This window comes from Microplitis demolitor, chromosome 1 (assembly GCF_026212275.2).
Source record: "Microplitis demolitor isolate Queensland-Clemson2020A chromosome 1, iyMicDemo2.1a, whole genome shotgun sequence".
In the NCBI taxonomy this organism is placed as follows: domain Eukaryota; kingdom Metazoa; phylum Arthropoda; class Insecta; order Hymenoptera; family Braconidae; genus Microplitis; species Microplitis demolitor.
This window is the reverse complement of record NC_068545.1, coordinates 20,044,378-20,061,733: the sequence shown is the minus strand read 5'-3', so window position 1 is coordinate 20,061,733 and position 17,356 is coordinate 20,044,378. Positions and strand designations below refer to the sequence as shown.

At 29.1% G+C, this 17,356-nt stretch overlaps 5 protein-coding genes across 6 annotated transcripts; 3 read left to right on the top strand and 2 right to left on the bottom strand.

Moving 5' to 3' along the window:
• Positions 1-419: 419 nt before the first annotated feature.
• On the top strand, positions 420-4,585 carry LOC103571273 (protein unc-45 homolog B). The gene is made up of 3 exons (XM_008549391.3): positions 420-691; positions 1,409-2,169; positions 2,276-4,585. Exons 2-3 carry the CDS (start codon positions 1,417-1,419, stop codon positions 4,346-4,348), a joined length of 2,826 nt encoding a protein of 941 aa, XP_008547613.1. The 5' UTR covers positions 420-691; positions 1,409-1,416; the 3' UTR covers positions 4,349-4,585.
• LOC103571275 (cell division cycle 7-related protein kinase) lies at positions 4,536-6,959 on the bottom strand. Its single transcript, XM_008549393.3, has 9 exons — positions 6,874-6,959; positions 6,569-6,785; positions 6,394-6,487; positions 5,922-6,064; positions 5,720-5,840; positions 5,464-5,644; positions 5,231-5,380; positions 4,824-4,939; positions 4,536-4,737 (listed from the first exon to the last, which is right to left on the bottom strand). Exons 1-9 carry the CDS (start codon positions 6,917-6,919, stop codon positions 4,615-4,617), a joined length of 1,191 nt encoding a protein of 396 aa, XP_008547615.1. The 5' UTR covers positions 6,920-6,959; the 3' UTR covers positions 4,536-4,614.
• A 305-nt stretch (positions 6,960-7,264) lies between these two features.
• Positions 7,265-9,379, top strand: LOC103571274 (beta-1,3-galactosyltransferase 6). The gene is made up of 2 exons (XM_008549392.2): positions 7,265-7,969; positions 8,788-9,379. Exons 1-2 carry the CDS (start codon positions 7,269-7,271, stop codon positions 9,071-9,073), a joined length of 987 nt encoding a protein of 328 aa, XP_008547614.1. The 5' UTR covers positions 7,265-7,268; the 3' UTR covers positions 9,074-9,379.
• A 125-nt stretch (positions 9,380-9,504) lies between these two features.
• On the bottom strand, positions 9,505-11,742 carry LOC103571276 (inhibitor of growth protein 5). The gene is made up of 3 exons (XM_008549394.2): positions 11,482-11,742; positions 10,772-11,400; positions 9,505-10,214 (listed from the first exon to the last, which is right to left on the bottom strand). Exons 1-3 carry the CDS (start codon positions 11,516-11,518, stop codon positions 10,113-10,115), a joined length of 768 nt encoding a protein of 255 aa, XP_008547616.1. The 5' UTR covers positions 11,519-11,742; the 3' UTR covers positions 9,505-10,112.
• A 249-nt stretch (positions 11,743-11,991) lies between these two features.
• Positions 11,992-14,168, top strand: LOC103571278 (uncharacterized). 2 transcript variants are annotated; one of them, XM_008549396.2, is made up of 5 exons: positions 11,992-12,793; positions 12,868-13,171; positions 13,255-13,416; positions 13,492-13,897; positions 13,970-14,168. In XM_008549396.2, exons 1-5 carry the CDS (start codon positions 12,678-12,680, stop codon positions 14,068-14,070), a joined length of 1,089 nt encoding a protein of 362 aa, XP_008547618.1. In that variant the 5' UTR covers positions 11,992-12,677; the 3' UTR covers positions 14,071-14,168. The 2 variants fall into 2 exon arrangements, with proteins under 2 accessions (XP_008547618.1, XP_008547617.1); XM_008549395.2 differs by having other exon boundaries at positions 12,868-13,183.
• Positions 14,169-17,356: the final 3,188 nt, after the last annotated feature.

The following is a 17,356-nucleotide window of genomic DNA, read 5'->3' as shown; positions in this document are numbered from 1 at the left end:
TTAATTTATTTAAAATAACTTTTAATGAGTAAAATTAATTTATTTAAAATAACTTTTAATAAGTAAAGTTAATTTAAAATTATCAATTAATTTATATTTGAAAATTCCTAATCCATATTGACTAAAAAATGATTCAAACGTCAGAATAATTCTCGTTTAACGATTGGCTAAAAATTTAGCCAATGAAACTTTAAAAAAAATCGCGCGAAAATTTAAAAGTACAATTGGATTGAACACTAGAGATTTTAAATTATTATTTAAAATATAAAATCTCTGGTTACTTACCAAGTAATTTTGAAAAATAATTGTTGACAAAATATTAATTAATATAAATTACTGGTGATTAGTTTCTATTAATAGAAGATATAATTAAATTAATAATAAAATATTAATAGAATCATTGAAATAAAATACACAACCTAAAAATAATCTAATGGACGTAGCAGAGAATCAACATCATCATGCAACTTGGGTTTAGAAGTATACAATTCTTTATTTAGAATTGGGTTTTGTAGATATATATTAATGTGTATTAAAATAAACCATCCAAGCTGATTCTAGTGTCGTCTAGATTATTCTTTAGGTATTTAAAAGTAATGCATGCTCGTGGGCTACTCAGTTACTGTTTTGCTACATGACATACAACTTTAAACAATCAACAATAATATTTTAAAAACATCTATTATAAAAGGTATTTATTTGTTTTACTAAACTTTTGATAATTGATTACTTAATTTATCGTGACAGTGACAGTAGCAGACATCAGACAATTTTTAAAATTTTCTAAGTTACTTGTAAGTGAAATATAATTTTTCGAATATACATGGAAGTTTTTAAAATTTCGTTCTTTTTATAAATATTTTAGTAGTTTATTTAAAAGAAATTTTTTTATTCTCTGCTATTGCCAGTATCATAATTTATTGATACTGATATTCAATTTAATTCAATTAATTTAATTTAATTGTAATAGTTCAATGATAGTGAAAGCAGCAGACATCTGATAACTTTTTATTTGTAAGTAACTAAAGTAAATATTAATAAAAAAACATTTTTTAAATTTATACGTAACTTTAAAGCTTCTGCGCATATTTTAAAATAATATTTAATTTATTTTATGAAAAAAATAATTTTGACGTCTGTTATTTTCGGTATCATCCTAATTAGGACAACTAAAAAAAATTAGACATAAGTGACTGAAAAAAATTATTCAAAAGTGAAACGTTTACCATTTTTTTTAAAACTCAAAAAAAAAAATATTCGTTTTATTTAATTAAATTTAAAAAATTGAATAATTTTATTACTGATACTCGGCGGCGGTCGCTAGTTTAATTAAATTATAATAATTAAATATAATATTGATTTATTGATTATTTGTTTAACAATATTAATTTATTTAAATAACTTTCAGAATAAAAAATGACCAAATCAACATTATCACCAATGGAATTAAAAGAAAAAGGTAACGAAGCCTTTCAAAAAGGTAATTGGGATGAAGCATTATCTTACTATACAAGTGCACTTAAAATAACCAAAGATGATACTAATGAGAAGGCTGTTCTATGTAAAAATCGTGCTGCCGTTTATTTGAAACAAAAAGATTATGATAACGTTATAAAAGACTGCAATGAAGCTTTGAAGATAACACCAAATGATCCAAAAGCTTTGTTTAGACGGTGCCAAGCTTACGAGGCATTAGAAAAATATGAAGAGGCCTACCGCGATGCACGTTTCGTCGTTAATTCCGATCCTTCGAACAAAGCGATTCAGCCAATCTTAGCACGTTTGTTCGAAATTGTCGAGGAACGGCTGCGTCAGAATTCACGTACCTCCGCAAAAGTATCACAGATGTTCGAGATGGCATTCAATTTGGAAAGCGATAAAGAAAAACGTGCTGCTGCTATGAATAATTTGCTGGTGTTGTCTCGTGAACGTGCTGGTGCAGAAGCGATGTTTAAAGAGGGTATTATTACAAAGATTTTAAAACTATTGAAAATCGATAAAAATAATGATGAAATTATCACTGCATCCATAAGAATTATTGCCGAGTTATGTAAAAATAATGTCGAACGTACTGAAATAATCATACGTGAAATCGGCATACCCTGGTTTTTAGAAATGATTAATAGTAATAATGAAGAGAGAGTCAATGCTGCACAATATTGTATGCAGGTAATTTATTTATTTTATTTAATTTATTTTTAATAAAATTACCCAGAGTTTGTTGATGTTTTAACTATTAAAATTTATACTAACGTTTATTTTATTATTTTTTCAGATTGTTTTAAACAGCTACAGCGGATTGGAAAATAAACCAGACTCTAAACCGCAAAAAGAATTATGCGAAAAATATAAAAATGAAATAGACACATTGCTGTCATGTTTAGTTTACTCAACGACAAACCGTACGATAACGGGGCTGGCAAGAGATGCGCTTATTGAGTTGATAATGCGGAATGTTCATTACTCGGCATTGGATTGGGCCGAGAGGTTGGTAGACATCAGAGGTCTCCAGAGATTGATGGAAGTCGCAAGTGAACTAGAAGAATATAAATATGAGTCTGCTATGAACATAACTGCGTCAACACGGACGGTCGTGAGTGTTTGTCTGGCTAAAATTTACGAGAACATGTACTACGATGCGGCGAAGGAAAAATTTTGTGCAGCAATTGATGAATTTATAAAAGACAAACTGTTGGACCCGGAGGTTGAGTCAAAAGTACGTGTTACCGTAGCGATAACAACTCTGCTTCTTGGTCCACTTGATGTGGGCAATTCAATCGTTGCCAGAGATGGTATTTTGCAGATGATACTCGTGATGGCCAGTACAGATGACATTTTGCAACAGAAAGTCGCGTGCGAGTGCATTGTGGCGGCAGCTTCGAAAAAAGACAAAGCAACGACTATAATAAATCAAGGCGTTAATATCCTGAAGAAACTATACCAATCTAAAGATGATGCTATTCGTGTACGTGCTCTTGTTGGTTTGTGTAAATTAGGAAGCTCAAGTGGAACAGATGCCTCAATAAAACCGTTTGCTGATGGGGCAACTAAAAAATTAGCAGAGGCTTGCCGTAGGTTTTTAATAAACCCCAAAAAAGATAAAGATATGAGGAAGTGGGCCGTCGAAGGTCTCTCTTACTTGACATTTGATGCTGAAGTTAAAGAAAAATTAATTGAAGACAAAGGAGCCATTCAGGCGATGATTGAACTTGCCAAGTCTGGTGACAAGTCTGTTATCTACGGATGCGTTACCACTTTAGTTAATTTATGCAACGCTTATGATAAACAAGAAATAATACCCGAGATGTTGGAGTTGGCTAAATTCGCAAAGCAGCACGTGCCTGAAGAACATGAGCTCGATGATCCGGATTTCGTTAACAAGAGGCTCATTACTCTGGCCAAAGAAGGAATCACAACTGCATTGGTTGCGCTTGCTAAAACTGACAGTGACAATAGTAAAGAATTGATAGCACGTGTTTTTAATGCAATATGTGGGCAACAAGAGGTACGTGGTATAGTAGTACAGCAAGGCGGTGCCAAAGCTTTGCTACCTCTAGCTATAAACGGAACTGCCAAAGGAAAGAAACAAGCAGCACAAGCTTTAGCTAGAATTGGTATCACGATAAATCCAGAAGTTGCATTCCCTGGTCAGCGAATAATGGAAGTTATAAGACCGTTATTGAGTTTATTGAATCAGGAATGCTCAGCATTGGAGAACTTCGAAGCATTGATGGCACTTTGTAATATTGCTGGAGTTAATGACGCTATTAGAAAGCACATGCTGAAGGAAGGCGCGTTTCATAAAATAGAATTCTACATGTACGAGGATCACTTGATGCTACAACGCGCTGCCACCCAGGTTGTAAATAATCTCATGATGTGCGAAGACACTATTAAATTATTTGAAGGTGAGAATGATCGTGTCAAGTATTTAGTTATTTTATCTAGTGACGAAGACCAGGACACGAGTCTCGCTGCCTCTGGAGCGCTGGCAATGCTCACTTCAGTCAGCCACAAAGCTTGCACGAAAATATTTGACAGTGACAATTGGCTTGAGTCCATTCATTTCTTACTGGCTAATCCTAATTCCGATGTACAGCATCGCGGCGTCGTTATTGTTGCTAATATGATAAACAGTACGAAAGAAACAGCGACCAAGCTTATTGAGACAGATGTAATGGAGATACTGATGGCGCTTATCAAGAGCGAGGATGTTAAGAATAAGAAAATAAAGGATGTGGCTGCATCGGCATTGGAAGCTGCTGCCAAGTGGAAGCTTATTGAAAAGAAACCGGAAGCTGAAGTACAGCCCAGTGGATCAGATAATAATTTGGAGTCTGTTGAATAGTTTTATTAATGTATTTAATGTATCAGTACTTATTTTTCATTAACTAATTGTATTTTTAAACGCTAGCTGATAGCATTTTTTAAAATAGTTTATGTACTAATTATTTTATAAAGACTAATCGTTAATTGTTGAAAAATTAATGTGTTTATTTATACTATGTTATATTTAAATATATTGTACACAAAATATATATAATTTGTATAACTTTTACAAGTAAAATAAAATAATAAAAATAAATCTATTTACAGTTTAATATATATCATAAGTCATACTTTCAAAAACGGATGTTCGAGCGCATCGTTCGCTGTAATTCGGGTTTTATAATCTACATCCAATAAACGTGACAATAAATCATATGCTTCTGGTGGATAATTTTCGGCTAATGTATTCTTTGAAATAATAAAATAATTATAACAAAAAAAAATAATTATAATTTATAAAGAAATAAAATATAAAATTAAAAAAAATAAAATACCTTGCGATTATAAAAAGTGTTATTTTGCTGAGAATTAAAACTTCTCTGACGCAATTTTTGACAAAGTGTTACTAAATCGATTCCTGATATATTTTCACTACAAATTAATTTTTTACCTACGTTGAATAATTTAAAGAAAAGTAAATAAATAAGTAAATTAATTAAATTAAATTTTAGATATTAAATTATAAATAATTGCTGTCGAGTAAAATACCAATTGCCAGCCCCGACAAGTACCCAGTGCTTTTATATATTTAATTATTAAAATTATTTCAAAACATAATTATTGAAGGATCAGTAGAAAAAAAATAAAACGTCTTGTGGCATGTAATTAAATAAAAATAATTTTTTTTGAGGGCTGGGAATTGAATTGTTTACTCTAAAATAAATTAATCAAATAAAATTACCCAATTTACGGGCACACTGTTGCATTTTATTGGTGCCAAATACTGTTATCATTTCAGCCAATGCTGTTGAATCATCCGGACAGCGGAAAAATGGTTGAGTTGCACTTAGGATACACAGCATTATAATACCAGCTGCCCATACATCTATTGCTGTTTTATGATTTTGTAATTTTAATTTACTACTTTTTTTTAGCTTGAGTTTCACTTAAACAACGAAATAAAAAGTATCAAACCTGGCGTTTGATGAGAATATTTTAATAAAACTTCTGGTGGTCTGTACCCGGGAGTCCCAGCTCTTGAAGCAACTTGCGACGGTTTCATTAAACAAACAGAACAAACCTTCGGTTTACCAAAACAATAACATTTACTTTCTACCATAGACTTTTTTAAGGCCACTTGAGATTGTCGGTTGTTCTATACATAAAAAATCACCCCGAACTTTTACTACACTTTTCATTAAAATATAAAATAATTACCAATTAAAAGTACCTCATCACCGCGTTTTCTTTTCATTGATAAACTTTCAAACTGCTCAGTCAAGTTACCATTATTATTACTCTGAGTTTCTTCAACATAATTTTGGGCCAACCCAAAGTCAACTAATAAATATCTATGATAAACATAAGTTTGTTAATTAAATACCATAGCAACTCTATTAAACAAACAAAAAATACTTCAATAAAGTATTTACTTTTTATGTCGGCGGTCATATAAAAAATTACTCGGCTTAACATCTCTATGAATAATATTAAATAAATGTACTTTTCGTAACGCTATCAATAAAGCTCTCATATAATGTTTAAGCTCGTTTTGGTTCATATCACCTACATAATCCTATAAAAAATAATAACAATTCATTACATTCATATCATCTATGATATTTAATTTATCAGGACTAACTTTTGATTACTTTGAAGAAATTCATCTAAATAAAGTAAACATCAGTCGTCTCCAATATATAATTTTTTAACGAAAATGTAAATAATAATGAATGTAAATGCAACTGACAGGTGTCAATTTTTTTAATTTTTGAATGAATAAAGAAAATGTAAGTAGAATAAAAATTTAAAATTTTCAGTACTTTAATTTATTTATTTAAAATTTATAAATTGTCTCATGTCTGCTGCACTCGCACTCATAAATAACAAAGTAAAAAAACTTACTGAAAATTTATTATGTCTCATAAAAGGCATCACAAAGGCAACAGAAGGTCCATTTCTAATACATAATTCTACACCAACGACATTATCAGCGCCTCTGAAATAATTATCCAAACAATTACTCAAATCTATATTAATTACTAACTAAATAATTTACGATAAACAAAAAATTTCATACCCGATTTCTTGCAGACATTTCAATTCACGTTCAATTCTAGCCGGTGGATAAGTCGGTATTATATGTTTGATTGCAAACTTTTTCGAATCATAATTCGATTTCATTGTTGCTAAATACACAGAACTGAATGTACCCTCACCTACTTTGTAATGTATGTCAAATAATTCTTTCAAAACCGGTATTTCATCCAACAATGATTTTATTTCATCCTTTTTACCTGCAGTAAAATTAAATAAATAAATTAATATATTAAAAAAAAATAATAACCTCAGATATTAAATATATATTAATTAATTATATTTTACCTTTATCATTTTTAGCAACTTCCAAATTATCAGTGGCATTATTCATTTTATAAATATATATTTACATAAATTTAATTATTTAATAAATAAATCATAAGTTAAATTTTACAAAATAAATAATAATCTAGAAGTTTTTTGGGCGCCAATTTATAAAATTTTTTTTTTTAATTGTAATCTCACATTTTTAAGTCGAATTTTCATGACATTTGAATTACACATACATATGGTATATATATTTATAGATCAGCTGACAGTTGTCTATCTACGGTTATGTCAACACAAAATAAAATGTAAATACATAGAATATTTTTTTATTAATGAAAAAATAACAAATTGCCTAAAAAAAAAATAAATTAATAATAATTAACAAGAGTAACAAAATAATAACAGTAATAATGTATAATTTAACAAGATTATCAAATAAAAAATTAACTATACGTATAAATATAGTGACAGTAACATTTATAATAGTAATAATAATGGTAATTTATTCATTGTTATTAAAACAATGCCGATTATCATCAGACAGCAGCAATAATTCTCAATTAAAAAAACAAAAATACAGACTACTGATATTAATACTAACGGCCCCTGATAATATGAAAGAACGGGTGACGTTACGAAAAACTTGGCTATCTGATAAGAGCGATAATGTCAAACATTTGTTTGTAATTGGTACAGAGAATCTTCAGTTGGAAAATCATGAGACTCTGCAATCGGAGCAGCTTAAATTCAAAGATTTGCTTCTGCTGCCAAAATTGCGCGACGCTTATGGAACGTTGACCAAGAAAGTCTTGCAGTCGTTTAAAAGAATTATTGATGAGTATGATTTCGATTATTTACTTAAAGTTGATGATGACTCTTTCGTTTTGATACACAAGTTGCTGGTTAATTTGGACACTTGGGAAGCCAAAGGCTACAGGAAGGAATTGTACTGGGGATTTTTTAATGGAAAGGCTCAGGTTAAGAGACATGGAGCTTGGAAAGAGTCGGAATGGAATCTTTGTGATTATTATTTGCCGTATGCTGTTGGTGGTGGATACGTTTTGTCTTATAATCTTGTTAAATATATTGCTATGAATGCTGATAATTTGAGGTAATTTAAAAATACAGAAAGTTGTAGATTTACTTGTTTGAAGGCGTAGATGTTGATGAAAATTTTTGAAAATTACCCACATAGAAAGATAAATATTGTTAGAATTACCATCCAATGTATCTTCAAATGACGATTCATCAGAATAACGATTCGGTTACTTTATTTAAGAATACTTACATGTTCATTTAATAGTCTAGTACCATTAAAATAATGATATGTATTTAGTTTTGGATAAGTATTCATTTATTTAATTTCAAAATACGGCAAATAGTCTTTGTAAAGTATTATCTGTAGGATAGCCATGCCAGAGATTCATACGGCGTCTATATAAGGATACGATCGTCATTTTGATGACCCACTGTGAGAAAACTCTGTATAACTAAATAAGACGTACAGGTGTTCGTCCTAGGAGTCATAGAAAATTTGTGTTCTTCTTTCCATCTTAAAAAAGTCATTTCAATTAAAAAATTCTTTAGATAACTTATTTTACAATAATTTGTAATTTACTTTTTGCTGTCACTTTCGTCGAGTCTTTTAACCAGATATTTGTTTGATAACATAAATTTCTAATTAATGTCAACACTGGTGTCTTATCGATAAGTCAAAAAACACCCTCAAAATTTCTATCTGTCACAAAGCAAAGTGTACTACTTGAGTGACAATATTTTTCTCTTCGTGCAGACCTGTTCTTTTAAAAACATCAAGCAAAATTTTAAATTTAAATATTTACATTAATTTTAACAATTAGAAACTAAAAGACCTTATAATTTATTAGTATAATTGATAAGCTGACTTAACTTTTATTTTTATTATTATAGATTATTTAATTCCGAAGATGTATCAGTGGGATTATGGCTATCAGCAGTAGCAAACATCGAACGTCGTCATGATATAAGATTTGATACTGAATACCGTTCTCGTGGATGTTCGAATGATTATTTGATAACACATAAGCAATCGCCTGATAGCATGAAAGCACTTCATGATTACTATACAGCAACGGGTAACTTATGTAGCAAAGAATTTTCAAACAGAATGAGTTATCATTATAATTGGACAGTACCGCCCAGTCAATGCTGTGTACGTAAGCCCGGAATAATATAAAAAAGAAACAAACAGTAAAAGCTCACGGCTTACCAAGTAATTAAATTTTACAAACGAACAAACAATCTAATTACTTGATAAATAATTAAAAGTCTAGTCTTCATAGGATTTATAAATAATTTTTTTATTAATTGTCTTAAAAATAAAATACATAACGAAAATATGAATTTAAAGTGACGTTTACGTATTTAAATAATTCTTTTTAGATTTTTCTTTCTAACTTATAAGATAAATAGTTAAAAAATTATTATTGTTAATTTAAATAAAATGTAAAAAAAATATTTATATTACAAGACTGGTGCAAATATTATAATAATTATCTTAATTATTAACTATTTTAATTAGTTCGTTTAAAAAATATAAAAACAGTATTTAAACTAATTAATTAATAAACACAATGATGTATATACAGTTGTAAAGAATTATAGCTATATAATTATAGATTAAATACATTTTTAATTATTATAATCTAATTAATTTATTTACCTATTTATTATTAATAATCAATTGGTAAATCACAGACGTTCGAGAATGGGCCAGATGAGTATAAAATCCATTAATCGACTGACACTTACATTACTAGTATTGATAAATTTGTAAAAAAAAATAATAGTAATAATAATAATAATAATATGGCCAATTCTCAAAACGTATAAATAAATCTGCGATAAACCTATAAAACTGTTTTTGCATTACATCCTAAATGAATATCTATCATTAATATATAAAATAAATACTTTGTAATACCATTACATTAATTGATAGACACATAATATATATTTCTTAAACAATCACATAAATATATTCACATTGAATGCAATGCAAACGCAGTCTTAATGAAAAGATGCCATTAATTTACCTATTAATTAATTAATTAATTAACTAACTAACTAAATTTCATTTTATTTCTATCTAGGGCCCATTAATTTTCATTGTTTTATATAATGAAATTAATGTGTTTAATTTATTTATCAATCTTGCTGACAGAAGATAATTTTGTATGATAATAAGTTGCCTCTTAATTATTAATGCACGCAAGTTATTTTTTTTTACGATCTTGGGTACATTTTGGACAGTACCACTTACCCTTGGGCTTGGTGGTCAATCCAACGCATGAGAAGTGGAACCATTCTATTGGACACTGTAAAGAAACAAATAAATAATTTTAATTACACGTAATAAAAAGTGGGGATTAACTTGTTTATTATTTTTTTCGCTAGTTTATCAAATTACTAAACACTAATCACTTTATTATCAGTATGATAATGATAAAACAGAGCATGGAAGCAGCACTTGTAAAAACATCATTGGAATTAAATGATAAAGAAATTAATAAGTGTAGGCTTTGAAATCTTAATTAGCTGTTATCAGTATTTTTAAAACAATTAAAAGCCCAATTACTGGTAATATCAAAATTTATATCACGGCACTAATTCCACAAGGACATATTTTTATACACCCTTGAGGTTTTAGTCACTAAGTTTAAAGCCAAAAGGGCGTAAGGTAAAAGACCTAGTACCCGATAGGAGATTAGTGCCCAATTACTCCATGTATTTGTTTATATTTAATAAAATTTAGTGAATATAAAATTTAAATACCAAGTGATCGGCTACTAATTCCCTAATCTGGAGCTTTGTGGGTCGCGTAGTTAGTAAAAAAATGAATAATGATGAAATGATTAAAAAAAGTATAACTTACATCAGGATTATCACATCCAATCATTTCACCATAAGATACTTGATGACAAAGACAGTAAGTTGGTTCATTAGGATCAACAGGCATGTCCAAAACATCCGCTGGATGACCTAGTGATGCATCTGTCTGGGCACCACTTCCAACAGCACCAGTTGTAGCCGAAGAAACAACAGAACCACCTTTCTTCTGTTTTTTCCTGATACTCTTCGACTCGTCTTCACTACTCGCACCAGCAGTTCCCTTCTTACGTTTTTCTTTTTCTTTTAATTTTTTCCTACCCTTCTTGCTAGCACCACTTTCCTCAGCAACACGGTTATTATTTAACGCCTTGTCCTGGATCTCGGCTTCAAATCTCGCTAAATCAGAATCTAGTCTACGTATATGCTTATCAACTAATTCGTAAGTCTGTATTGCCAATTGGACTTTATCATCGCCATACTCTTTAGCTTTATTAAATAAACTCTGTATATGACGTAACTGATCATTGTTTTTGTCGTTTGATTCCTTTTTAATATTTTTTAGATAATCATCAGCAAGTTTGTCGATGTCTTTCATCAAACCCTGCGCTCGTGCATCCAAGTCGCGCATTAACGTGAAATTTCTTTGCAATTCTATCGGCAAATGCTCTAGACCTATTGATTATTTTTTTAAAGTCCTTAGTTAAGTAAATGTTTATTTATATTTATATTTGTTTGTTTACTTAATATACTTACTGTCCAAGTAGTGTTCTAAGTACAATGCAGTCGTCATGTTTACTATTTTATTATATTTATATTTTTATTGCCTGTTACTATGTTAATCAATAGGTAACCAACAGGTTTTGTTAGTACTAAATATAAATGTCTACCTGTTATTTTATAATCATCACTTTGACATATCTCATTGAGCAGTTAATGAAATTATTTTTAATTATTAACAAATATATACGATCGATGGCGGAAGACACTGTATAATATGTGTCAGATAAATTCCTGATTTTTATCTCGAATGTATGTGTATGTAAGACATATGTACATATATGATGTATATTGTATGATACTTTCTATATTATCTTCAATGCAAATATAGAATTTCGTAATACCGACAGAGTTTCATACTTTTTAAAAATAGCGCGAAAAAATTAAAATTCAAAATTTATAAATTATTCTAATGAAAAACTAGGATGTATAAATTGAATTTTTCAATTTTACATTTCTTTTAACCTATAAAAAAGTGCGCGAAATGATACACGTAAGTGAGGAAAGGAGTGGAGTCAGCAGGAGAGCTATTAGCCTCGAAAATAGGCTAAAACGAGCCAAAATGTCTATTCTGATCATGTAATCTTAGAAAAAAATATCAAAATATGAAGTTATAAGGCGACAACTGCTCAAGCGCGTTCAGGACGATCACCTGGAAGTTAAGCAGTTCATTGCACACCTTGGGAGTATTTGACATTTCATTCCACGTGTTTGATTGGCTACAAGCTGAGGGCAAGTACGCAGATTGGCAAGTTATAACTTCTGTCAACTATTTGAGGGACAGTTGGTCACAGAATACCTGTCAAATAAAAACTCCTCGGAAATACTGAACCCTTTTTAAAATTTTCTCATCACCGATTTGATTTACATGCGATCCTAAGTACTGAACTCAGCTCATCGTAATAGACGCATGCGGTTTCATGATAACGTAGAAAATGCACCTGTAAATTCGTAATCAATATGGAACTCTGTTAAAAACAGAGCAAGCGCACAAGTGCAACTTATCCACATACATACACATAAGTGTACAGAATTCACATCTATCTTTTCAAAATTAGCAATCAGTTCAATAAATCCAGTCGTGATTTAAAATAAATTACTCGCATATCCTAGAGTATTGTATTTAACTGTTGGCAACTATTTTACATAGTAAATTTATAGTTGAGAATAAAATGACAAGCAACAAGTGCGTTAAAGCTCCGAGGAAGGCTTACATTAAAGAGCCTCAGGAGATGAGCCATCAAGAGAAGTTAAGGCTCATTGACGATGAGTTAAATTCATTCTACAAGTAAGTAATACATTAAATCTCTACTAGGATCATCACCAAAAGTTTAACAATTTGTGATATTTAAATATCTGTAGGTATTGTCAGCAAGCCGGATTTACTGAAGAAGAGATGGACATCATTTGCCAACCTCTTGTCGCCGCAATGCGACGTTCCTGGCTCCAGTTAGTTCTTCGTGCAACAGTAATTCTCGTAGTGATTGGTACCATCGCATGTGCTGCAATACAACTAGACTTCGTCGGCACTCATTTCTCAGCATTGTCTCGTCTCCTGGCGGTTAAAATTCTCCCTTTCTGGAACTGGCAGCATCTGTACCGCGAGAATTGCATGATGACCAATCCATTCTATAATGAGTATCCCATCGCCGAGGTTGATTGCGTCGTAAGCTATCGAGTAATTTAAATAATCTAACAAAAAAATAATAATCCAGGAAGACGTTCTAATAAATCATCAATAAATTGCAGACTTGCGAATCTGTTGAAACGATTGATCGACTCTCTGATGTACGTTATCGTCAGCTAGTCGACAATTATTTAAGCCGAGATGCTCCTGCTATCATCACTGACGCTATGGACTCTTGGGCTGCTATGAACACCGATTACTTCTGGTTCGATAACATCACGCATGTAATCATCATTAGAAAATTAATATTACTAAAAACTTAACTTCTGGTTCTTAAATAATAATTTTATTATCAATAGCTCTACTTAGGCAACGAGCGTCTGATGGAAACGGTACCCTGCTCACTGACATCAAATCTCCGAACCGGTTCATCAGATCTAGCGGCATTTCTTCGTCGTGTTCATTCACCAGAAGTTGCTAAATGGTTTGTCCACTGGCAGAACTGTGACATAAATGCTGTAAAAGCTCTCAGGAAGTACTACCAGCGTCCTTACTTTCTCTCAAGTACCGTGTCCCCGGCGCACTTCAATTGGGTTTTGATGTCCTCGGATTACAACAGTCCGAGCTACAAAAGAGTTGAGCTCGATTCAGGTCTGATAGCTCTAGCTCAGCTACGTGGTGCTACTCAACTACGACTTACTCCTATTAATCCCTGTAATAGTTCTTGTCCAGAACTTATTGCCGACTTACATCGAGGAGAGATGCGTCAGTATAAATCCCCATAATTTTATAAACAATAATTATAGTTAATTATTTTAAAAAAAAATTTAATTGCAGTTGTGTTTACTAATCTGATGTGGAATCTGGAATACGCACCAATGCGAGGACTAGATAACATCGCAATCCTCACGGAAACTGTTTGGGACGAAGATCCTTAACTAAATTATTAATTCTATCTCTCTATTGGCTTATTAATAAATTTATGTCTCGACACTCTTTGAGAAAAATATTTAATCAACTGCGTTATTATCATTAAATAAACGCTAATTACTCAAACAATAATTCATTTATTACACTACCGGACTATCCCGTAAATAAAATTTAAACTAAATATAAATAATTATTGCTAATGAAAAATAGATTTTTTTAAAAAAAGTATCAGAAGTAACAAGAAACAAAATTCGTTTTTTTATTAATTTTTTTTTTGTTTATAATAACATTTTATTTATTAATTTATACTTTCACACTCTCATTCTCTCGCGTCATCATCCTCTCCCCAAGTTTAATTATTTAAATTTTGAATAAAATCAACCGGAAATGAATTTATTTAATCACTCGCGAGTTATAGAAAAAGAAAACTCATTCAAGAGATTTTAGCCTGGCAATTTGCATTCATGTTATTTTTCCATTATTCATATTACTATTATTATTGTTATTTATACATATATATCAATATTTTTTTGGGTAATTTGGCATAAATCGACGCATATACATGTATTAAAAGATGTATGAGTACGTAACGTAGTTTATATTTATAATTGATATTTATATGTATACATATCGACTGCACTACGTCCATTCAAATTATTTAATTCTTTTATCACCATGGTCATTTTGCGTTAATCGTCGAGTTTTTAGTGTCAATACGAAAGATGAAATTACGGCTTCTAAGTTTTATCTCTTACTCATGACTTGATTGAATAAAAAAATTACAATTTGTTAATTAATAAAAGCATTAATTTTTTTTTAACTATTAATTAAAAATTCAGCGATAAAAGGATCAGGATTTAATACATACATCTTATTATTTGTTTATTATTATTATTTTTTTTAATAATCAAAGAGTCTTATGCGCGGAGAATATACATTAAGATTATAATTAAATAAATAAATAATTTTACAAGTTTGATAAATTTATCAATTTAAGGAATTTTAAAATAAAGGATTTACAAAAATTTTAACTCATATTACACTTAGCATACGTATCATTTTTTGTTCATTTAATTCACAGTTAATGTTTAGTAATTAGCATCAACAGACTTCTTTTTCACTTTTTTTTTTTTTTTTAATAACTCTGCCATAGGTACGTAGTATGCGTAACAATAACAACAACAACAATTATTGGTGATCAACGAGCAAAGAGAAAACATGATTTAGTTTTAATTTTTTTTTGTAATATATATACTTAGAAATTTTTTTTTTAAGAGTAGAGCAGTAGCGTTCAATTATCAACGGACAAAGAGGACAAAAATGTACGAATAATTTTTTTATAATAAATTAATTGTTTATTTTTTAAATTTTATCGAAAAAATTCAAAATTATACTTATTGTTTTTTGCACGAGTCATATAACTGTTAGATTATTATTGTCTAACGTAATTCCTAATAAGATGAATGTCGGATTTCATTTAAATAACAGCTAGTTTTATTAATCCATTCATTTGGTTATGACTTTTACCTTTTTATCATTATTATTATTATTTATTCTTTTTTTCTAATAGACTATTCGAGTGTTTGCATTCAATGTTATAAATACAAATCTAATGAGAATGAAGATGCATACGTCAATGCCTCACCCCTCATACTTTTAATAAAAAGCAGTGCAATATTATAAGCCAATTCATATGTGGTATCAACACTAAAAACATATTAAATAAAATAATAATAATAATTTATTTTTCTAGCACCAAGAAAATCGGAGAGGATGATTTTGAATAGACTATAATTATTTATTTATTTATTTACGCTATGATCTCTCCCTCACTTTTTCACTCTCACTTTCTCATATATTTATTCACCATCATTGTATTATCATTATTATTTTATTTACCTTTATTGTTTTAATTTTAAACGCGTTTTATTTGATATGTAGCCGAGGCTGCTATGATAATTTATGCATAAAAATTATAAATGTCAAGAGTTTTATAGTTTTACATGGAAATAATTATTTGAATTTTTCTTTTAAAAGATCAAGCGTTTGCATATTTTTTAATAAATTTATTATTTTTACTATTATTATTATTATTATAACTATTATTATTATTATTATTATTGATATTTAATGCAACAATTAAATATATACTAGACTATCATAGCCACCTTAATAATTAATTGTTCCATTATTTATTATATTTTTCACATACAGTGAAAAATTTATAAGACCAGGTGTAGAAATTATCTATTTTTACTCCAGGCTCGGCTCGATCATTTTATTTTAATTAACTATTCATTTTTTTTACTTTTTTTTTTACTACCTGTCAGTCTCTTTGGACAATAGTTTTCAAAATTGAGTATTTAATAAAACTCAATCACTAGAAGAGAACGTATCTTATTTGTATATAATAATAATAATTATAATTATTATTATAATAGTCCGTCAGTATTCTCTTAAAATTTGTTTTCCTAAATTTTTAAAAATTAACTTTATAATTATAGTTTAAATTTATATATCGCTATTTATATTTCAATGGCACGTACAACGTTACGTTGATTATAATTATTTAATAAAGAAAAATTAATACTTAAATTCATTCGTCATCATCATCATCATTTATTTTTTATTTTATTTAAGTTTATTTATAATATAATTATTGTTTTATGTATATATTTATATAATATGATAACGTTTGTTGATAAATAAAATTTTTGGGCAAACATCAAAACGCGATAATAGTTTATTTTTTTTTTTTTTTTTAATAATCATAATAATAATATAATAAATACATATAAGGGATCGATGAATTGTCAAGAGCTATTACAGTCGTAATTCGCAATTAGATTTTTTTTTCTAACTGTTATTATATTTAAATAATTAACTTATGTTTAACATATTTATTTTTCACTCATATTCAATTTATTTAAATGCAACGAGTGAATTTTCATTTATATATTTATATAGCATTCAATATTATTCATTATTTACCGATATCACTCTCACTCTCATCCTCTCAATCAATAATAACAATCAGACCAGACCAGCTATCATTTATAATGAATTAATTTAATTTAAATGTTAAAGTAACACTTCATTTTTTTTCTTTTTAATCAACATACTCTGATTCTCTGGCGAAAGAAAAATAAAGATCGGATACTTTGTACAAAATACGATACAAGTAGCATTTGTAACAACAATTTGCAATAGTTCAATATAATATATATAATATATGTATATGTATTATTTATAATATGTATATTATATAATAATAATAATAATAATTATTATTAT

Coding starts and splice junctions, on each gene's coding strand:
- LOC103571276 (XM_008549394.2), bottom strand. CDS start 11,518: ATGACGACTGCATTGTACTTAGAACACTACTTGGACA. Junction 11,401..11,481: donor CTTAGAACACTACTTGGACA/GTAAGTATATTA, acceptor AATAATCAATAG/GTCTAGAGCATTTGCCGATA. Junction 10,215..10,771: donor TTGGATGTGATAATCCTGAT/GTAAGTTATACT, acceptor GTTTCTTTACAG/TGTCCAATAGAATGGTTCCA.
- LOC103571275 (XM_008549393.3), bottom strand. CDS start 6,919: ATGAATAATGCCACTGATAATTTGGAAGTTGCTAAAAATGATAAAG. Junction 6,065..6,393: donor TGAGACATAATAAATTTTCA/GTAAGTTTTTTT, acceptor TATTTTTTATAG/GATTATGTAGGTGATATGAA. Junction 5,381..5,463: donor ATATTCTCATCAAACGCCAG/GTTTGATACTTT, acceptor ATCATAAAACAG/CAATAGATGTATGGGCAGCT.
- LOC103571274 (XM_008549392.2), top strand. CDS start 7,269: ATGTATAATTTAACAAGATTATCAAATAAAAAATTAACTATACGTATA. Junction 7,970..8,787: donor ATGAATGCTGATAATTTGAG/GTAATTTAAAAA, acceptor TTATTATTATAG/ATTATTTAATTCCGAAGATG.
- LOC103571278 (XM_008549395.2), top strand. CDS start 12,678: ATGACAAGCAACAAGTGCGTTAAAGCTCCGAGGAAGGCTTACATTAAA. Junction 13,184..13,254: donor ATTGCGTCGTAAGCTATCGA/GTAATTTAAATA, acceptor AATAAATTGCAG/ACTTGCGAATCTGTTGAAAC. Junction 13,417..13,491: donor GGTTCGATAACATCACGCAT/GTAATCATCATT, acceptor TATTATCAATAG/CTCTACTTAGGCAACGAGCG.
- LOC103571273 (XM_008549391.3), top strand. CDS start 1,417: ATGACCAAATCAACATTATCACCAATGGAATTAAAAGAAAAAGGTAAC. Junction 2,170..2,275: donor CTGCACAATATTGTATGCAG/GTAATTTATTTA, acceptor TTATTTTTTCAG/ATTGTTTTAAACAGCTACAG.